Raw genomic sequence first — 19,927 nt, 5'->3', positions numbered from 1 at the left:
TCAAGTCGTCTTAATACGCTTGCGTGGAGGGCCGTTGCACAAAATCTGCGTCCGGACCATATTTTGAAAAACCTCGACAATCAGGTGGGGCTGTTTCTGTGAAACTCTCCTCCAGCCCTCAGTCTCCATCACGGGCAAGATGTGACCGGCGATGAACTCGATAGCGCGGGTCTTCAGCTGGTCAGCATTGTGCATATCGGCAAAAGCCAGCCTCTCCGCGGCCGTATCGGTCGATAGGTCGAAGCACAACCGTTCTTCACACATCTCTTTCAACCTCTGCAGAGCATACTTGTCCGCAACGACTAGTAGATTTTCAGCGAATTTCTCTAGATTTGGAGCCCGGTCCGTGTAGATAAATGAGAGAAACTCTTGGAATACATCCTGAGCCACGTCTATGATGTCAACCCGGTTTTTCGTCTTCTCTTCCATGTCATGCTCGAACATGGCCGCAAACACGGGGCACCGCGCCGCAAGCACAGCTTTGTGCGAGTGAAACTCCCTCCCGTCCACAGCCAGTACGACGTCGCTGAACAAGTGACTCTCCAGCAAGCGGCTCATATCGGCCGCGAAGTGATTTTCGGGGACTTGAAGCGACATCTTGCTCCTGTGGCCGTGCGAAATAGCGTGGTCCACAAGAGTATCTACTTCGCAGTAGAGCGTCAGCTGGTCGCCAGGCAGAAGATTCTCGGCATCGTCCAGTAAGACTTTCCTCCTGGCGAACGTATTGCAGCCCCACGGCTTCCCCACATCGAAACGATGGACGAAACTGCTCTTGGTGTGGACCTGTTGCAAATTGGTGTCGAGAATGGATAGCTTTACCTTTGCGCGAACTCCGCCTAGCTTGGAGGTCACGAGTTGAAGGTACAGCGACAGGAAGTCCTTGTGCTCTGCGTTCACCCCACCAGGGTGTAGGCACAAGCACCATGAGAACGTTCCGTTCGCCTGCTCTGGAAATATGGAGCTGTACAGTTCGCACCCTGTGCCTTCGAGGCAGAAGCTGATGTTGTCGATGGTCCAGGTGAAGGTAGACCTGACCACGCGCGCATGAGTGTGGCACCAGCTTTCTGCCGTTGGCGTGTCAGCTTCCCCGTGCTGGCTTGTCGAGCGCTGAGCTGCCTGTTGGGCCATGGCTAGGGATGACTCGGTGAGCAAGGCAGCGCTAACTACTCGTTCAACATGTTCAACACGCCGCCGGTAAGGGGGGGAGGGTAGATGGCTGGACAAAAGCTCCCCGGGAGCAGTTGTGGCTGCAGGTTGTCGACGGCTTGAAGATAACGGAAACGAAGTCCTTTAAAATGAACACAGGTGGTCACCGGGTCATTCCTCGAACCCAAAAAAGGCTGGAGTGTTGACAGGCCATTGGATGTGGAAGACGAATCTCCTTGGAGCTAAAGAACCGCTCACTCACGATGACCACATGAGACGTAGCGGCAGCGAGGATGGGCCTTGCGTTAGAGGCGCCGGCGGAAGCCTCTGTGTAGGCTGGATGGCTTCATGATGCGGTGGTAGCTCGTGGCAGCACCGGCAGCTCAAGCGGCTCAAGCGCACCTAGCACACAGCCACTGTGCGCGGGGATGCCACACGCCTCCGACGTCCAGCCGAGTTCTGCCGGCGGACGCTGGGCCTGGAGGATCTCCCTCGCTGCGTGCGGATGGGAGTGATGATGATGATGGCAGTTTTTTCAATCATGATAATGATCAGAAATATCTGCTCAAGGGAGTCCATCTGGTGGTACCGGGCCTAGAGGGACGCTCTGTGGACTTCTTCCCTCATCTGTTGCTGTTTAACCATGAGATGTCCTTCTTGATAAGCTCCTACTTTCCCCTGATCTTGGAACGTGTGTTCAACCTGTGGAGTACCAGGTGACACCGGACAATTTTTTCATGAACTGTCCGGAACATGAGATGGAGCGGTCGGCTTTGTTTAAACAACTTCAAGGAGAGCCAACCCGCACGCTTCTTTGGAGGGCGTTGTTTTTCCAAATGGACATCGAATCACAAAACGGGGCAACTTGCGACTGGTCCTCGAGGTTTTAAAGGGCACAAGACGCTATGATTCGGGGAGATTGACCGCAAATTGTAATAAAAACGTGCTGCTGAGGCGGACAAATTGCCGGTACGTCCTGCAGCGCTGGGTCCCCGTGTTCACTCACTCACTCACTCACTCACTCACTCACTCACTCACTCACTCACTCACTCACTCACTCACTCACTCACTCACTCACTCACTCACTCACTCACTCACTCACTCACTCACTCACTCACTCACTCACTCACTCACTCACTCACTCACTTCGCCTCCATTTGTCGGATTCAAACTTCGGCCAGCGAGAGTTCTGACTGGAGCGATTCGAACCGCCCGCGGTTGCAACGGAGCCTCGGGGTATAAAAACAGCCCGGAAGCATCAGCGAGCGCGGCACTTTTCGGAGGCACCGCTTGGAGACGTTCTGTCACCTTTGTGCGAGCCATGTAACGCTTTTGTTACCCTTGTACATACTGTATATAAATGTTGCTTCAACTCTTCGTCAGCTCGGGAACTTCATCACTCTGCTCTGCGCAGCCTCGATAGCAGACGGAGCAAGGCAACTTCGCAACACTGGTGACTGCGCTCGGATGGCCAGTCGCAATAGTACGAGGTTACAGACGATGATTGCACGGACAAGCACCTTTTCAATGCACAGCGGTCGTACGAATGCTGCCGCATTTACACCCGGCCGACACTGCGCCCCGCAGCGGCCACGCATACCCTCGTGGCGACGAAGGATGAGTTCACGCATCCGCAGTTTCTCATATTCGCCTCCAGCCCGCATTCGAGCTGTATAGGTATATAACGCGACGTCGCCCCGTGTAGTCGATGCCGGAAAAAGCCTGTGCCGAGCAGCGTCGCCTTTCGCTGGGGAATATGCGTCCGCCGTGGTCGACGGTTTCTGCTGCGCAGCAGCGGTTGCTGCTGATGTTTCTTTTGTGGCTGACAGCGTACCGGCCAATTCAAGTCGTCCAGGGAGCCAATCGGTGCGAAAGGAGGGTGAGCGGCCGTTACTAGCGCGCTGTTTCGCCAGATCTTCTAGCGTTATATTTAAGGTGACCACACACTAACGTAACGGCGGCGGACATTCTGTTCTCAACCAATGTGGAGGGGTGCCTAGATTATAATCCTTTGCGCGGTAAACTATGAATATATTTTTTTTTAACATTTCGTTTCATAAGGTAGGGAAGGTGCTCATGATAGCGCGACGCTTCAAATTGCGAACACAGGGTAAATTACAAAAGCGGTGTCTCGCTCAAACAAAACCAAATATTCGCCTTAAGCGGGCATAATTCAATTTGATCCAGTTGTCTTGCCCGAATGGCTTCGGTGGGTAAACCTGATGGCACGAATCTTTCGGCAGGGTTGCCCCGCTCCCAAGCCAGGCCACATCAACATGCACATTCTAAGCCACAGTCACAACGATGCTGGATGGCTCGAGCCACTGGATAGTATCTACAAAAACTGTAAGTGGCCTTGATGTTCCCCTTTATTGCTTTGTTTTGAACGTCTCTTAGTTTTCTCCGCCTGTGCTCGTGCCAGACATGTGGAACAGCAAAAAACAGCTTCCGTACCACAAAATGCACGAAAGAAGCCGAAACTACGCAGAAATAGGAAACAAAAGAGGTTTTCCGACCTTCATGTCAAGAGGAATGAAGTCGAGCATACTTCCTCTTTTTATTATTAGCTTTCTTCTAAACCGTTCAAGACAATTGTTTTCGCCCGAGAGTAATAAAAGGTCTCACTGTGTAGAAGCCTACCCAAATATATGGCTTACCAACAGCGCATCTTCGAAGGTGAACGTACACAAAAACCTGAATGATTTTTATTTATATCAGCATTTAAAACTTGTTATTTGCGGACAGTTCGGATCCTGTACTGCTGGACTTAACTGGGAAAATGCTTAAGTCCACAGCATAAGCCACTGGTTCTTGAATGGAAGTCCGCGGATTCCAGATGCCTGCAAAGCCCTCCCCGAAACTCTACGCCTCCCCACTCCCTCCCCGCATTCTTTTCTGTTTTCCTAATACTGCTGGTAATTCCAGAAGGTGACTTTGCGGCCTGACATGTATGTTTAATTCCTACGCGTAGCGCATCTTTTAAGTTGTCACGTCGGCTTTTTGTAGAACGCGTCAGCTTTGAGAAAAAGACAGACGCCAAAGAGCAGCACATCGGTGTTAGGGTGAGGTTGAGCTGAAACAAGCGCAAATTATATGACAATAGGACACGCATCAGTCAAAAGTAAGGGACAAAAAACATGAACTGAACACGTGTGTGGGCGATTTTAGACGCAAGTGCACATTGATTGACATGATGGAAGAGATAATCATGGTTCGTATTGGGATCCCCATCACTTCTACAAGCGCGAATGAGGTACCTAGTACTCTCATTGTTGAGAACTACTGGGAACCAACCCTTGAAAAGTAACAGTTGTAAACCCTTACTGTTAGATGGATATTTGGGATGAACTTCTCTCTATTTTTGAAACACATTTTGTATTCTTCACTTGTTGTCTGTTCCGTAGCATGAACTTTATTTTTCACCGTTGTTTTAACTGGACTTTTTCCTACCGCATTCCGGGATTAGGACATTGTTCTTGCTGTTTTTATTTACTTTTATATATTTCCTAGCTTGTCGGCTCTCCTACCATGCACGACGTTCCTCTTGCCCGAACATTTGAAACATATGAGCAGTAGAACGTTTTTTTCCCCTGTAAATTGACTTTCGTTAAAAAAAAAAGACTTTATTATTCATTTAAACCTGCCGTAGTTTAGCTGGAGGGAGTATTGTCCCCGAATATATTTTTCCCTTTTGAATGGGGAAGAGGGAACACAGGATTTGTAAAAGGTTAGAAATCTTAAGCAATTGCTTCGAGCTTAAACTGTTGAGATTTCAGAAGTGCACGAGTGGGCCAAAGTAATGTTCCCGAATTGCGTGAGTCAGGCGAATTATGGTTTAAAGGTACCCTGCAACACTTCTTTCAACTCTTTTTGAAGTCTTAAATGCTTGCAGAACGTAGTGACCCAACACACCCAGTACTTAGATTAGGTGGTTGCAGAGTACCTCAGGCAAAAATTACTGCTCTACGTCCATCAGATTACTTGCAAACTTGCTCAAAAGATGTTTCTCTCTGTCCCGGTCTTGGCGTTCCTCGACGGCTCGGATTACGACACTAAGGCCATGTAGCGGCTGTTGGCCAGTTTTCCTTCAGTTGCAGCAATGAACGCTTTTCGATAGCAACTTTAAAAAATGACACCAGCTTCCGCGAGGGAACCATGAGTTAATGCGAAGCGTCTCGGAGGTTCTGAAACGTTCACGAGATTGGGTATCCAAATAACGGAAAATGACGGAACTCCGGACGGCGCAGCGTGACTCAACCGAAGCAGCAACTGAGGGAGCAGCGCGCAGACCGGGTTTATTATATAGAGCAGATGGAGTGGAGAGGAGGAGATGAGAGGAGAGCTTATCGCGCAGCTGCAGTGATGAGTAGCGCGCGCGCTACCGCACAGCTGGCGTGGAGAGAGGGAGAGGAGGAGAAGCGCGAGCGCTAGCGCACAGCTGCTGGGGAGAGGGGGAGAGGTGCGGACGGACGGACGACGGACGACGGAGCCGAGAGCAAGAGATGCTTTGCATCTAAAAGAAAGCCCCAAAAACAAAGCACAAATGGAAGGCGTATCTGGTGCGACGAGCAAATCACGCAGTGCCGCTCTGTGCTGGCGATAACTGTAGCTTTCGCAGTGGTTCCAGACGCGAACGAAAGAGTGAAAGTGCTTATCGAAAGTGTTGCAAGGTTACTCTAAGGTGATATTTCACCACATAACGCAACCTTGTTGCCGTGCATCAACACACAGATAGTTGGTTTGTGCACAACTTACTAGTTTTGAACCCTTAGTAAAAATCAAATGCTATATCTCCGAGATAAAGTGGGGTGTAAGAGTAGTTGGCAGTTTTCCTTGCGGTTGCGCATCGCCGGCAACATGACATTGGCATAAAAATAAACCAGGTAAAGGTACTTGTTGTAAACATACAGAGAGTCCGAGACGAACATGATAGTCTTCCCGCAGCAGCCATTACCTTCGAGTTTAATATTATATACATACTGACAAGAAGATTCGCGTACTATCCAAAAATTGCGTCAAGCTCGGATAATATAACACTACCCTAACAAAGATGCCCCACAAAATGTAACTTTGAAAGCGTATCTTGACTACATTTTCACAGCGAGGCGTGCTAGAACTTGGCTTTATTTTTGGTCCGTTAGATCTACCTACTTGATTACGCGGTTTCGATTAATATATTTGTTTTGCATAACCAAGCTTGTCAAGTATGTACCTGGTCAAGTATCTACTTGGTTACACAGCCCATGAACGGTTTATAACCGAAATCTGTGCTTGAATGTACAGCTAAACCTCGCTATAAGGTACACTGATATAGCGAATTATCGGCTACAGCGAAGAAAATAAAGAGTTTGGTTGGTGACGCTTGGTTTCAATGACACTTATTCTTTTATAACGAAACTGAAACCGTGAGAGCCGTGCGTATATCGGATATAACGAAGAAATATTTGACCAGGAGGCTGAGAAGCTAATTGCAAAAAACACCCCGTAGTCCTAAACTGCAGAAGTACAATGGCCCTTTTGTTCGCGGACACCGTGGAAAACTTCATCCTGTTCAGTTGTGTGAGCATCCACCAGACGAGATCACATCTTCATCAAATAAACAAGGACGCAGTCCTGTTTTGTCAAGTGAACACTGTTATGTTGGTGTTTCACTCATGTTCCGGTTCATTGAGCTCGAAGTGCAACAAGGTAAAAGGTAAGGGTTACCTTGTGTATAGTGGGTTCGAAGACTCAAGGAATGCATTTTTGTATAAAGCATTTTTGCGCAAGACAGAGTGTCGATTTGTTATAGTCGATTTTTACCTCTAATGTTATAACGAATATCGGCTATAACGAACTAGTTTTATCTAGTGATACTACGTTAAAACGAGGTTCGACTGTACTCAGTCCTGGACGTCGGAGAAATGTAGATAATTCTTTAATGAATCCTTCCTTAATGAATCCTTCCTTAATGATAATTCCCTAATGAATAAAGGGCTGCCGAGATTTGCTTCGTGCCATTTATTTCCTAAAATAGGAGGGAAGGTATCATCACAGGTCAAGCTTGGCCAAACAGCCGTTAAGGCAAAGTTAAAATCCATAATAATATGCTATCGATTGTCGACTTCTTGGCAAGGTACGGCCATCTGCCTCCCGGGTTCTGCATGGGTCTTTGTAACGACGGGGGCAGTCTACTTGGAATAGGGCAGAAGTGGCAGCTTGCCATTGCCCCTGAACAGGAAAGTGTATGACAGCTGCATCTTACCGGTACTCACCTACGGGGCAGAAACTTGGGGCTGACTAAGAGGGTTCAACATAAATTGAGGTCGACTCAGCGGGCAATGGAACGGACGATGATAGGCGTAACATTAAGGGACAAGAAGAGAGCCGAGTTGGTAAGGGAACGAACGCGTGGTAAGGACATATTGGTAGAAATTAAGAAGAAGAAATGGACGGGGGCAGGGCATGTATTGCGAAGGCAAGATAACCGTTGGTCATTAAGGGTAGCAGAGTGGATCCCTAGAGAAGGCAAGCGTGGCAGGGGGTGGCAGAAAGGTAAATGGGTAGATGAGATCAAGAAGTTTGTGGGGATAAATTGGTCGCAGTTAGCCCTGGACCAGGATAATTGGAGATTAATAGGAGAGGCCTTTGCCCTGCACTGGGCGTAGACAGGCTGGTGATGATGATTTATTTTATTTATTTATTTTCCTACCCTAAGGACTTGGGAGGGCATTACATAGGGGGGATTGGGAAGATATTCAATCACAGAATACATACATGTTTCGAGACATCTTTTTATAAACCTTAAAATGTAAAAGCGCAGAAAAACTACATGCAACAGAAGTACTAAGACAAAAAGTAATGCATATAAACTGTGCACAAGAGCAGGTACGTTAACAGCAATACAATATGGCCCAGGTAACAAAGTGTACGCTCAAATAACACACACGCACAAAACAATCAAATAATTAACATCAGCAACACCACCGCATAACCACATTAATCAATTGGAATTTTAAGAACACTTTTAATGCTTTAAGAAGGGATCAAGAGTTAGAATTGCAATATTACCTGGCAAGGGATTCCATTTTAGTTATCGACATGGCTAAATGCGAGTTTTGGTATTTTTTAGTTCTCGGAAAGATGGAGTTACTTTTGTTAGGATGATCAACACGGGCTGAAATGTGTGATGACGAGAGGATATAAATAAGGGGTTCCGTTTTATTTGTACGTTTATTTTATATCTTTTTATTTATTTATGTATTTATTTATTTATTTATTTACAAAGAAAGGTACCCCTCAGCATGGCCTCTCCACAGAAGCCTACTGAAGGTTTAGGCTTGCCCACGACTACGTTGCTGTACATTTATGGGCTAAATAAATCTTACTTATCTGCAGATGTACAGCTCATCTACGACTCGACGACGAAGGCGCTCCTGGATAATCCCAGTCGCCGATACGTGTCAGCCGAAAATGTCTTCTTTTCGCGCTGGTGGATGAAGCAAAACATGACAACCAGGATGAAAGTGCTTGACCTAGTGCATTCAGGTAAGCTATGTTTCGGATCGCGCTGCGATGATGATGATGACTATGATGATGATGATAACGATGATGATGATTGCTATTGGTTTCCCCTTTGTAGCGGGGTGATGGCATGCGATCTTACCAAAAAGGACTAATATACCCATGTTTTACACTCTTGGTTTAATACTAGCGCTGCTTAGGGCGCGCTGTCTTAAGCGAAGGCGCACTGTCTTAAGTTACAACGCAGTTGTGGCAGCGGCTCCGCACGAAAGAAAACACGTCTGTCTTTAATTTGTGATTGATCATACATCGTATTTAATTGGCTGAGTGAATCTTTCAGGCAATAAAGTTTTACTTGGGGGTATAGACATGTAGAAGCCCATGTCATGATGGCACATGTATTGGCAGCAGACAGGAATTTCACAATACTTAAACTTCATTGCAAACTTTTGTAATTACCAAACGCAGCTAAAATTCGGCGTAACTACAGACTCGTTTGAGCCGCTACATGTCATATCATTTATTTTCGGTTGGTTTTAATTAAAGAAGGCTTACAGTCTCCTTCCGTGGCCATACTCAATGTAATGACAGCAGACGGTAATTCTGTAGCGTTATGTGATTCTGTAGCAGCCGGTAATTCCGTAACAGTAATTCTGTAGCTTCCGTATTGTGACAAGTAAATAAAACTTGGTGTAATAGTTGAGTCATCGTAGTGGCCAGTTTGGGTAGCACTTTTTAAAGATCACTACATTAAATTCAGAGCTAAAGAGAATTCACAAGAAATTTGGATTTGGAGCAAGATTCAAAAATCTTTGTAGACGCAATTCTATCCCCGGATGCAACAGCAACGAGGCCACTCCATTACAGGGCAGCTCCAGTTCGTGGGCGGCGGCTGGACGCAGAACGACGAGGCCGTGACGCACTACACGGCCATCATCGACCAGATGACGCTGGGACTTCGCTTCCTGAACGACACCTTCGGGCCTGAGTGCGGTGTACCGAGCGTTGCCTGGCAGGCGGATCCCTTCGGACACAGCGTCGCCCAGGCCGCACTCTTCGCCGAGGTGCGTTCCACTCCCTTGATTACATTTTCTTCTCACCAAATTAATCTGAAACATCTCTGAGGTGCTGTAAGCTGATGCTCAAAACTGAACTTGCCATAATCATCGTCGTCAGCGACACCCTGTTAAGGTCCACTGCAGAACAAACGCCTCTCTTCAAACTTCCAAGCTTCCTATTTTTCACCAGCAGAATCTTTCTCCTTTTTTAGTGCCTGAACTATTTAGTGAGATGTTAAAGGGTTTTCCTGCCATTTTTATGGTGCCCCTGGGTAGCCATCGCGTCGCTATGGGGGCAGACGTGTTGTCTGCCCTACGGTCAGCCGAGGTTGGCGAATCACCTGCTGATCGGTGACCAAAGTGTGACTGTAGCTCATTAAACTATAGCTTCATGCATCAGCGTGTATGCAACACCTCCGAGGCACAGGGCTCCATCCTGGGACCTCCTCAGATTTTAAGCGTTAGATATGGGGGCCCCAGCACCAGTCCCTTCTCGCATTTTTGCGTGAAACGGGTGCAATGCTGCACCATTGAAGACTTTCTCTTATGCCTGAGGGCATTCTCTACAAATAAAAGGTGGATTCTACACGGCTCCCAACAAAGCCGCCAATAGGCGCCCCTAACTCACCGTGATATTCTACGATGGGCAGCTAAAGAAAAGGGGTAATGGATGAACATTTCTGTTCCCCACTGAGCAGGTGAAACGGCAAGGCCCAATGCCTAGCCGCTCACATAGCATGTCACACAGTATTTGACGCGAGAGTTGGGCGGATTGTTAAGAGCAGTGTAACATGCGCAGTTCTTCCTACAGCTTCTTGAACGAACTATATAACCCGCCAGTAGGCAACGTTACATTGGGGAGGGAGCCGTTAAGTGAGAGGAGGGTGATGGACGAGTCAGAGGGTGAGCTTAATAGGAGTGGAGCAGAAACGACAGGGAAAAGGGGAGAAACAATAACTACTGTGAGAAGAGAGGGGAAGCGGAAGTGTACAAGACGAAGGGCGAAAGCAGTGCTACCGCACTACAACGTGATTTGCACTGATGCAAGCAATCCTCGGCAAATTTTCGCCTTCTTTCCATCTCCACGTTTCCTTCAGGAGGTGCAACTTAATCGCATTGAACGATCGCTGCAGGTATTGCGAGTGCAGTGGGGTTTGTGGTTCCTCTCTGCCGCAGATGGGCTTCGACAACGTGATGCTGGGACGACTGTCGATAGAAAAGAAGCATGCGTGGCAGCAGGCCCGCACACTGGAATTTGTCTGGAAGACGGACAGCAGTCAAGAGGGAAGGTCTTCACTCGACTCTTGCCTGCACCTTCCCCACAACCCTCATTGCGAAGCCTACTCGCTGGACAAATGCTAAGATTTTTAACATGAAAGTGTTTTATTCCCGGATACACAAAGATTTCAGTGACGTCATTTCCGTCACGGAAGTGAGGCCAGTACAACGGAGCAAGCGGCCTGTAAAGGTTGCACCACTGCACTCAGGGTCTTCTTGCGGGGAAGCAACCTTTAGTACTAAGTAGTACGTTATACTTAGGGTTGTTCGTTTTCGGGTTTTATAATTTAGCACGAAAGTGTTTTATGTCGGGATACACAAAGATTTCACTGATGTTATATGCGGCACTGAAATGACGCCAGTACACCTTTGCAGGAGCGACCCGCCAGCAAGACGTCACTCACCAAGCACACCCACAGGACAGCCGCCGACCCGCAAATCATGCTCAGCTGCAGATTTCGCTCCACATTCGCTTTCGTGTATCACTGATTTCTATGACAGAGAAACCAACCAGTTTCTCTTTCTATGCCTCACTAATGACGAAGCTACCCCGAAACGCGCTGCAGGAAAGCCAAGTTTCGCTGACTCGATGATGATCGTAGGTGAAGTGAAAGAGGGTTGGAATGCGAAGCTTCCTCTGGTCGAACGTCAGTGTCTTCAGTGTCAAAAGTCGAGGCCCAAAATCCAAATCGTTTCGCCCATAATGCATTGCAGGAAGGCCAACTTGCACAATGGGTTTTCACAAAGGCACACCAAGCGCCTTAAGAAGAAAAGAACGCTTCCCTTGGCAAGAACCGAACCTGGGTCACTCGCGTTGTGAAGCCGACGTCCATCCGATTGTGTCGTTCCGGCATGGATGAAGCAGTTTGGATTTGGGACTTTGAGGTTGCATGAGGAAAAGCTTCCCGTTTTAACCCTCTTTCTCTCAAGAAGGATTCCTTGATTTTTTTTATTGTTTGCAAGCTTACAAGAAACAGGACAAGAATGGGAATAATTACGGAACGCGGGGCAATGTCTAGGAAAGTCGTCCTACACTTGTCGTAATAATGAGACTAGCTTCGGTTGGGTGAATGGCCTAGAAACCGCGAACAGGCTGAGGGTATTTCGCGAACTTTAATGTTTTATTGCGTCTGTTTAACTTTTCCTTGTAACAAAGACAGTTACGGACGGTAACACGTTAACTATAATTTTCAGCATCGCTGTCATTGCGAACTTGGCAGTAATTTGATTGCACATGAAGAACTACCAATTGGACAGACGTGATGATTTATTAGTTCATATGCGGTATTCGTTCCTACACTAATAAACTATCACGGGAAAAATATCAAAGGAACTGCCCCGATGGTGTATATTGAGCTTTTCATCGTAAATATGATGCGTGCAACTAAGCAAGTAAGGAGTCATTGTCAGTTGGAATAAGGATCCCTCAATGGTTAGCGCTATTGTTTTAATTATTCATTTATTCGTTTTTTTTTAAATTCCCGTAAATCCCTGGTTAGCTTGGCTGGTATGCGATTGACAGTTTTTTCTAAGACCAGCGTTCCACTCCTCCTGCTCCTCCGTCTCCTCCGGATAATGATGGTGATGATTATTCCGATGATGACGACGAGGACGATGATGATCATGATGATGTGCCAAAACACAACTGGTGTACGTCCTGTGGTTCGCAGGTGGAAACGGGCGGCACATATTTGCCTGGGTGCCCGACGAAAATTACAACACACCGGCGGAGCTCTGTCTAGACTTCCAACGCTGTGCGGGTTACGTAAGCGAAAAAAATTGCCGCCTAATGCTCGCTTCTTCACTGAAATTGCAACTGCATCGCCTATCTTCGCCCCCAAACCTTACGCTGTTACCCTCCTGTCTCGGTCCTCCCATGATCAGTGCAATGAAGATTTTCCGAGTTCAATTCAATTTTCCCGTGATCCCACTGCGGGCGCACCATCTGTCGGTACCTTTTGCTACTGTTTGGCTTGGTGCTTGAGCCACGCGCTCGATCTTGATGCTAGCGCGAGAGCACATTCCGTATTTTGGAGTTCAAAATGGTTTAACCCGTTTTCTTGCTTTCTCGAAAATACGCTCACGTGTATTTTTAAATAAAGGAACACTGTCAGTATTAGTTATATAATGATTTTTTGTATTAAACATTCTTAATGTTTTCTTTCTGATGAACACTGACAGGTATGAAGTACGGTATCAGATTGAGCCCTCTGGAAATGTTTTGTCTGTACCACAAACGTCTCGTTTAAGACTATTTTGACTGGTGACCGGGCGACTGTATCGGGGGACAGACAGACAGACAGACAGACAGACAGACAGACAGACAGACAGACAGACAGACAGACAGACAGACGGACAGATCAATGTTTTTTGTGTAATACCCCTACTACAACTGCCGCCCGATGGTTATTCGAACCAAATTTCATTTGACTCAAATTCTGCTCTATTGGGTTTTGAAATGCCATTCGGCTCAAATGACATTTGCGCCAAATGACCACCCAGAGAGACGTTGGGGCTCTGAAATGCCATTTCTAGAGCTCTCGCGCACTGCGTTCCAGGTCAGCGTAAACAAATACATCAGTGGCGTACTTAAAACAAACAAAACATTCCAAATTGTTGGAATTTGTTTACTTTTCGTTCACTTAAATTGTGACATCACGATGTAATGATTCCGTACTCTCAACACCAGTGCGAGCAAGCGACAAACCAGTGTGGCCATACAGCACAAAAAACCTTCATAGTGATTCAGAATTAAGCAAAAACCGTGTCAAAGGTTACGTTATTGTTAATTTGATATCATTTTAATGCCGAAGACTCTGGCTAAATTTTATTGTTGCGTTATTGTGTAAAAACAAAACTAGACAGCAGCAGCACCATGCAGCGCGGCAAGTGATTGTTAAAGTTTTCAAATGCCATCGAAATTGTAGTGGAGCACGGCGGACTCTGAAGGGCATTCTAAGTTTAAATGACATTTAGTTTAAATGACATTCGGACGCTATTGTAACCGGGGTATAAAAAACCCAAGAAAGACTATCATCTTTAAAGATGATACACGCGTAGCAAAACAATGCACTTTTATGACCCTGTTGAAATTTCACATGCTAGAAAATTAAACGGGTGAAGTTTAAATATTTGCGACCAGCGATGCCACAGTTTAGACAAGTTACTGTAAAGCCAGCGACTAAAATGGAATGAAATTAAAGTTATTCGGTAGATTGGTGGTAATGAGTACTATTACGGCCTCAATTCTGCAGGGCGCTCTTGGGAAGGTAACCAAGATTTAGAAAGGAATTACGGGTACCCTTCATACTTTTTGTGCAAAAAAGTGTCAAGATCAAAGCACCTGACATACAGTAACGCGAGCAGAATAAGGAAAAAGTAAATCGCATGCTTAGCCACGTAACTTGTAAAGCTGCATTTGGCGCCTTAGCCATTAAATCGATATTGAGAATGTCTTGCTAGTAAAAAGTAACTATATAATTGAAAAAGGGATAAAAGCCCTTTCAAAAGAAGGCTATAACGATTTACGATTAGTTTTGCTCCCGCGAATAACCTGTCGAAGGCAGCATAATATACAAGGTCAGTGTGTTCGCGGACAGGGTGGTTTTTGTGGGTCCGTTTTGTAACTATTCCTGGATGGCCGATAGCGTTTTGGTAGTTACGCCTGAACTATAAAATGAGAATAATGCGGGAGAAATAGTTGACATTACGTTCTTTACTATCGTAGATTTGGAGTTGTATATTAGTTTCCTGTTCCCTTTTCGATAGACCATCAGGAGCAGTGACGAAAGTACGAGCCGGAACTTTCTCGTCACGTACGCAAGACGCCAGGTAAGACAACGCACAATGCATGAGTGCTTCCTTTGTGTACCATACCGTTCTCCCGTACAATCCCGACGTGTTTGGACGCAGGCGAAAGTCTACTCGAACGACACGGTCGCAATGATGTCCGGCACAGATATGAGCTTCATCGACGCCGCCTCGCGTTTCCAGAAACAGGACACATTGATAAGGAGTGCCAACCGCGTACTTGACTACCGCCGACCTGCCGTTCATGCGTTCCATTCCACCCCCGCGTGCTACGTAGAGGTGAGAAAGTGTGCTGCTTGCAGCTTTTGGTCAAGGGTTGCGGTGCCTGCAGGGCTACAAGCCAAATATGTCCGTTCAATCAATCAATCAATCAATCAATCAATCAATCAATCAATCAATCAATCAATCAATCAATCAATCAATCAATCAATCAATCAATCAATCAATCAATCAATCGTCCAATCAGTAAAGAATAAATAGATACGTAAATAAAAGCATAATAAATAAAAAGCGTCTATCGATAGATTCAATCGAAAGTAACGAACGAATGAACGAATGCATGAATGAAGGATTGAATGAGTCATTGAATCAATCAATGAATCAATCGTCCAATTAGTAAAGGATAAATAAATACGTAAATGAAAGAATCAATCAATAAATAAAAAGCAATCCATCGGTAGATTCAATCAAAAGTAACGAACGAATGGATGAATGCATGAATGAATGAATGAGTCAATAAATAAATAAATAAATAAATAAATAAATAAATAAATAAATAAATAAATAAATAAATAAATAAATAAATAAATAAATAAATAAATAAATAAATAAATAAATCAGTGATTCAGTTAATCAGTCAATCACTAAATCACCCCAACAATCACTCAATCAAATAATTAGTCTACCCCAACAAATCTGTGCGCGCACTCTGAAGCCTAACACTCGGTTACATATCCAGGGATTAGCCCTCGCCCACAGGGGGGTATTGGACAGCGCTTTGTGATCAGGGGTTTACGGCGAGCTTGATGCCCACACGCAAAGGGAACACGAAAAATCCATCTAGAGCCGCTTTAATGACGCGAATGAAAACAATGAAGCTTTGATTTTGCTCCATATTGTCGTAAGATTTTTCTACTGGCATTGTGTGCGTACTCGCATAAGGTAGACGACCGCTAATATTTCCCAGCGTTTTGTTTGTAGCAGTAAGTGAGCACGTGAGCCCAGCGCCTCAGCCGAGCTATCAGAGCTTTAAAAAGTACTGTGTTCCGCGAGCAAATTTGAATGTATTGGAAGCGTTCAAAAGACAGCACGCGAAGAATTAATACGCGTGGGCAGTGTACAGAAATCCAGTGATCTTTGTAAACGTGTACCATGCATACCGTGGGACGAAATTTTTATCCTCATCCTCAGGACTTTGGCCAGCAAACTTTCATTGCTGTTGGCGTAGTGTTTTTCATGTAGCAAGTCTTGAAATCTTTCAAGAATGCCTTACGTCCTGAAATTGGTATAGCATCACAGTGCTCGCATTGGCATACAGAAAGACGTGCGAACTTGGTGCCTGTGTGCGCTCCTTCGTATCCCGGATTTTTTCCCCGTACCTTTCGCGTTTTAATTCGTGTGTTAATGAAATCTGTCCAGCTCGCGCCTAAGTACACCTAAAAAGGCCGAATTATTTGCGTGGAATGTGCATTTTCGAAATGCGCAACGAAGTGCGATATTTTAGCTGGAAAGTACCATCACATTTATTGTTTTAAAAGCCCAGGAGGTTGCACTGAGAAAAGTCATTAGTAGAACTTTTGTGGTTTGCAGTTTGTGGTTTGTGAGTCCCGTTTGTGCCCAGTCCTGTGTCAAATTTCGATGTGTCATAGCTTGCGGCAACTCTTTTCCCCCTACACTGTTGCTTTTCCATCAAGGCCCTGCATGAAGCGGCTCGGGGCTGGCCTCGATACAAGGGAGATCTGATGCCATACACCGACCAACCCGGCCGCACCTGGACGGGCTTCTACACAACAAGGCCTAGTTTAAAAATGATGACACGATACGCCAATGGGTTCCTCCAGGCAAGTGCAAGCGCGCGGTACTCACCAATGGCGCTTTTGTAGCGTAAGCTACACTGGCCGAGGTTGAGCAGTTTCGCGTGGACCCTGAAGGGCCGTGCTGCGCATGCGCGAGGAGCATCGCATTGCATTGGATTGGATTGGATTGGAAATCCGATCCAATTGAAGTACGGGTGTGTAGAGAATTGGGTCTGCCCATTCGCCGGTCTGCGCATTGTAGAGGAGTGACGTCATAGCCGCGGCAGCCGCACTGGCGCCGGCGCGTGCCCAGCTCTGACGCTGCGCCGGAGCCCTTTGATAGCCGTTTCACGTGGCTCCTGGAGAGCCGTGCTGCGCATGCGCGAGGAGCAGTGACTGTATTGGACTGGACTGGTTGGTTTCTTAGCTCACGCTACGTATATCCTGGCATAGCCGAGCTAAGCCACTGCTAATTTTTTTTTTACATTTAGACTTACTCGTACTCTTGAGACATGATAAATGCAAGTGGGAAATGCTGCCAGCTAAAGATTAGCAACCTGATTTTAAAGATGCCCTCATCTTAAAGGTTCACTGATATCATCCTCACTCATCATCATCATTAGAGAGTTACAGCAGAGCAGACAACAGGTCCCAGTGCGGTACCCGGTAGGCGACCGGCGTGGCTGCGCGTGCGCAGAGATGGCGAAACCGGTTGCGCGCATGGGTAGGTGTGCTGACCTTGTACCGGGCACCGTACCATGACCGGTTCTCCTCTGTTCTTTAACTCGTCATTGCCCTTTTCTTCAGCCTTTTTAGGTCCAGTGCAGGATGGAGGCATCCATTGACCTCCGGAGGCGCCTATTGACCTCAAACCGCTGCTACCACGATTTCCACGGTTCGGGGTCTTACGAGTCAACGTAGAAATGCTTTGAATGTTTCTTTTTATTCCTTTTTACCTCTTCATTCCCTAGTGGCATCACTGGGAAAAATAGATGACGCCAACAGAAATCAAAACTTCAGTTTTCTGTTGAATTTCATGCACTATCATGCAGCTATTTCTACCAGTTTTGCTTTTATCCTTCTTATAGTATGAGTAGTTCCGACCAAAACTGCTAAATAAGGGCGCCGTACCATTGGTGACGCAGTGCAGCTAAATATGACGGCATTCAGGTTTAGAAGAGTACTCATTACTAGATGTACGTAGAATACAGGGAAACCAAACTTCGAGGCATGTGTTTTTCGTCCCAGGACAAAAACTCACACCAGACCCAAATATCGCAAAAAATGTTCTAAGTGTCGTACACAGGGATAGGAATTGATATTTGTGACAGAGGAACAAGTTCATGCGCAGGGAGCTTTATCTCAAATTAGCGGGAAGAAGTGTTGGTTGTGCACGAGGCATGATGAGTAGAGCAGACAAGATGAAGAGTGTTTAAAGGAGCCAGAAGACAAAATAGAAGTTTGTTTCATTCAAGAGATTTCGTGTTTTATAGTGCCCCCAGCGCTTGTCCGGACACAAACGGTGCTTTATTCACTGAGAAATTAGTCAATTCAGGTTAAATTTTTGATTTTCCCGCTAAATAGTGTGTTTTCGTGGTCCGCAATGACATCACGGGAACCGACCCCTGTGCAGCCGATTCCGAAGCCTTGTTTACCGTTAGTGAACCTAGATGGCGACACCATACCAGTGCAAGCCGTTTTCTGTCTTGGAGTTTGTGTTTGACCGCATTTAAACGTGACTTGTTTTTGTTCTGGGAGAAAATAATCGTTTAGTGAAACATAGTCCCGGTGCAGTATCAACTATGGGACCCTCGTCTGGAAATATCTTCAGATGTAACTTTCCTCTTTTACAAGAGTCAATAAACTTCTTCTTCTTCTTCTTCTTTAGTGCTCGCTCGACAAATATGGTCACGTAAGACACCCTGCTTGCGTCAATCGGCCAGTGTCGTCTGAGACAACTTCAAAGCCCCGCAGTGCTGTGCAGCTAAACCAAGCATAGTGCGCGCAGTACCAACAGCAGTACGCATCGGTACTTCCATGTTTACGTGTGCTTTCGTAACTTCCACTGTTTGTCCCCCCATTCTTATTGGTATAAAAAGAATGTGCCCTAAATTTAAGCGCAAATAGCTCGTTCGGCAAGCTTTTAAGCTCTGCCTAATTTGCGTTTGCTTTTGCCGGCCTCCGCCAATCGTGGAGCTGGCTGGTATTACATCATAGGTTCGGTTGCGGGAAATGAGCCAGTGGGTCGCATGGCAATTCCCTTTTTTCCTAATTATATCGCTTGTTCGAGCGAAGTTTACGTTAAAAGTGGTGTCAGTTTGGTTGTAAAGAGGCAATCTTTTGAATGAACCAAAGTTGCGTTTTGACTTCACGGCCCCTTTAAGCCAGAAGATGAATACCACGGTACGGGACAAACATGCGCGGATTAGCCGGCAGTTATAAAGCCACATCCGACGGATAAGCCGACGGATAAGGCGACGGATAAGCCGACGGATAAGCCGCATCTAGCGCAATAAGAAATTCGACGAAATAATAAGTATAATATACTGTCATACAGATAGTAGCGGTTAGAATAGTAGTACATGTAGAACAGCCTTAATCCTGTTTCCTGCAGGGAAGTGTAAATACGAGGGCAGTCATGAAAAAGCGGTAAGAAAGGGAGATTAAGGTAATTGGCAGCCTTGTTATCTGCATAATTACGAAAACAACATGCCAGAACGCTGTAGAATTATATTAGCATAAGATTAAAGCCTAAACACGATAGTAGGAAGTACGCGTTAGATGCCCGTTCCCTCATAAATAGAACAATTGCAAATAAACCTTCAGCCTCAGTGAAAGCACAGACCGAATAGGATGAGACTCAGGCTACGTTGCAAATTGAGAAGTGAGGGCTTAATTTTGAACTCAGGTGCGCAGAAAAGCACTGCCGAAGTTTTAATCGCAGGGATACCCGATTAAGCGGACGTGTTGGCGCAACCACATTGTTTCTTATCCTTGGTATGTGCGCAATAGTGGTTGCCAGGAGGGTACTGTCCGCCGTCCGCGCCCACCTCAACGTTGGAGGTACGCTTAAAAACCTCCGAGTGCGCGTAAATACGTGCTTCTAGCCTAAACTCA

The 19,927-nt window shown here is 46.1% G+C and overlaps 1 protein-coding gene, 1 long non-coding RNA gene and 1 pseudogene across 2 annotated transcripts; 2 read left to right on the top strand and 1 right to left on the bottom strand.

The window, feature by feature from the left end:
• Positions 1–1,128, bottom strand: LOC144160073 (speckle-type POZ protein pseudogene; annotated as a pseudogene).
• On the top strand, positions 1,127–11,069 carry LOC144160072 (lysosomal alpha-mannosidase-like). Its single transcript, XM_077691682.1, has 5 exons — positions 1,127–1,144; positions 3,390–3,492; positions 8,524–8,673; positions 9,517–9,713; positions 10,884–11,069. The coding sequence occupies exons 1-5, from the start codon at positions 1,127–1,129 to the stop codon at positions 11,067–11,069; spliced, it is 654 nt and encodes a 217-aa protein (XP_077547808.1).
• A 467-nt stretch (positions 11,070–11,536) lies between these two features.
• LOC144157944 (uncharacterized) lies at positions 11,537–16,849 on the top strand. Its single transcript, XR_013319910.1, has 4 exons — positions 11,537–12,750; positions 14,754–14,816; positions 14,898–15,074; positions 16,709–16,849. It is a non-coding gene; the product is annotated as an uncharacterized LOC144157944 (long non-coding RNA).
• The last annotated feature ends 3,078 nt before the right edge of the window (positions 16,850–19,927 follow it).

The sequence above is a fragment of the Haemaphysalis longicornis genome, unplaced genomic scaffold, assembly GCF_048455015.1.
Source record: "Haemaphysalis longicornis isolate Haplotype H1 unplaced genomic scaffold, Haemaphysalis longicornis Haplotype H1 scaffold_10, whole genome shotgun sequence".
Taxonomy (NCBI): Eukaryota; Metazoa; Arthropoda; class Arachnida; order Ixodida; family Ixodidae; genus Haemaphysalis; species Haemaphysalis longicornis.
The sequence above is the reverse complement of the archived record's forward strand: the minus strand, read 5'-3'. Positions and strand labels throughout refer to the sequence as shown.

Bases quoted from the DNA above. Each gene is read 5' to 3' on its own strand.
- LOC144160072 (XM_077691682.1), top strand. The intron at 3,493-8,523 runs GTAAGTGGCCTT...ACTTATCTGCAG, and splicing joins GGATAGTATCTACAAAAACT to ATGTACAGCTCATCTACGAC. The intron at 8,674-9,516 runs GTAAGCTATGTT...ACTCCATTACAG, and splicing joins GCTTGACCTAGTGCATTCAG to GGCAGCTCCAGTTCGTGGGC.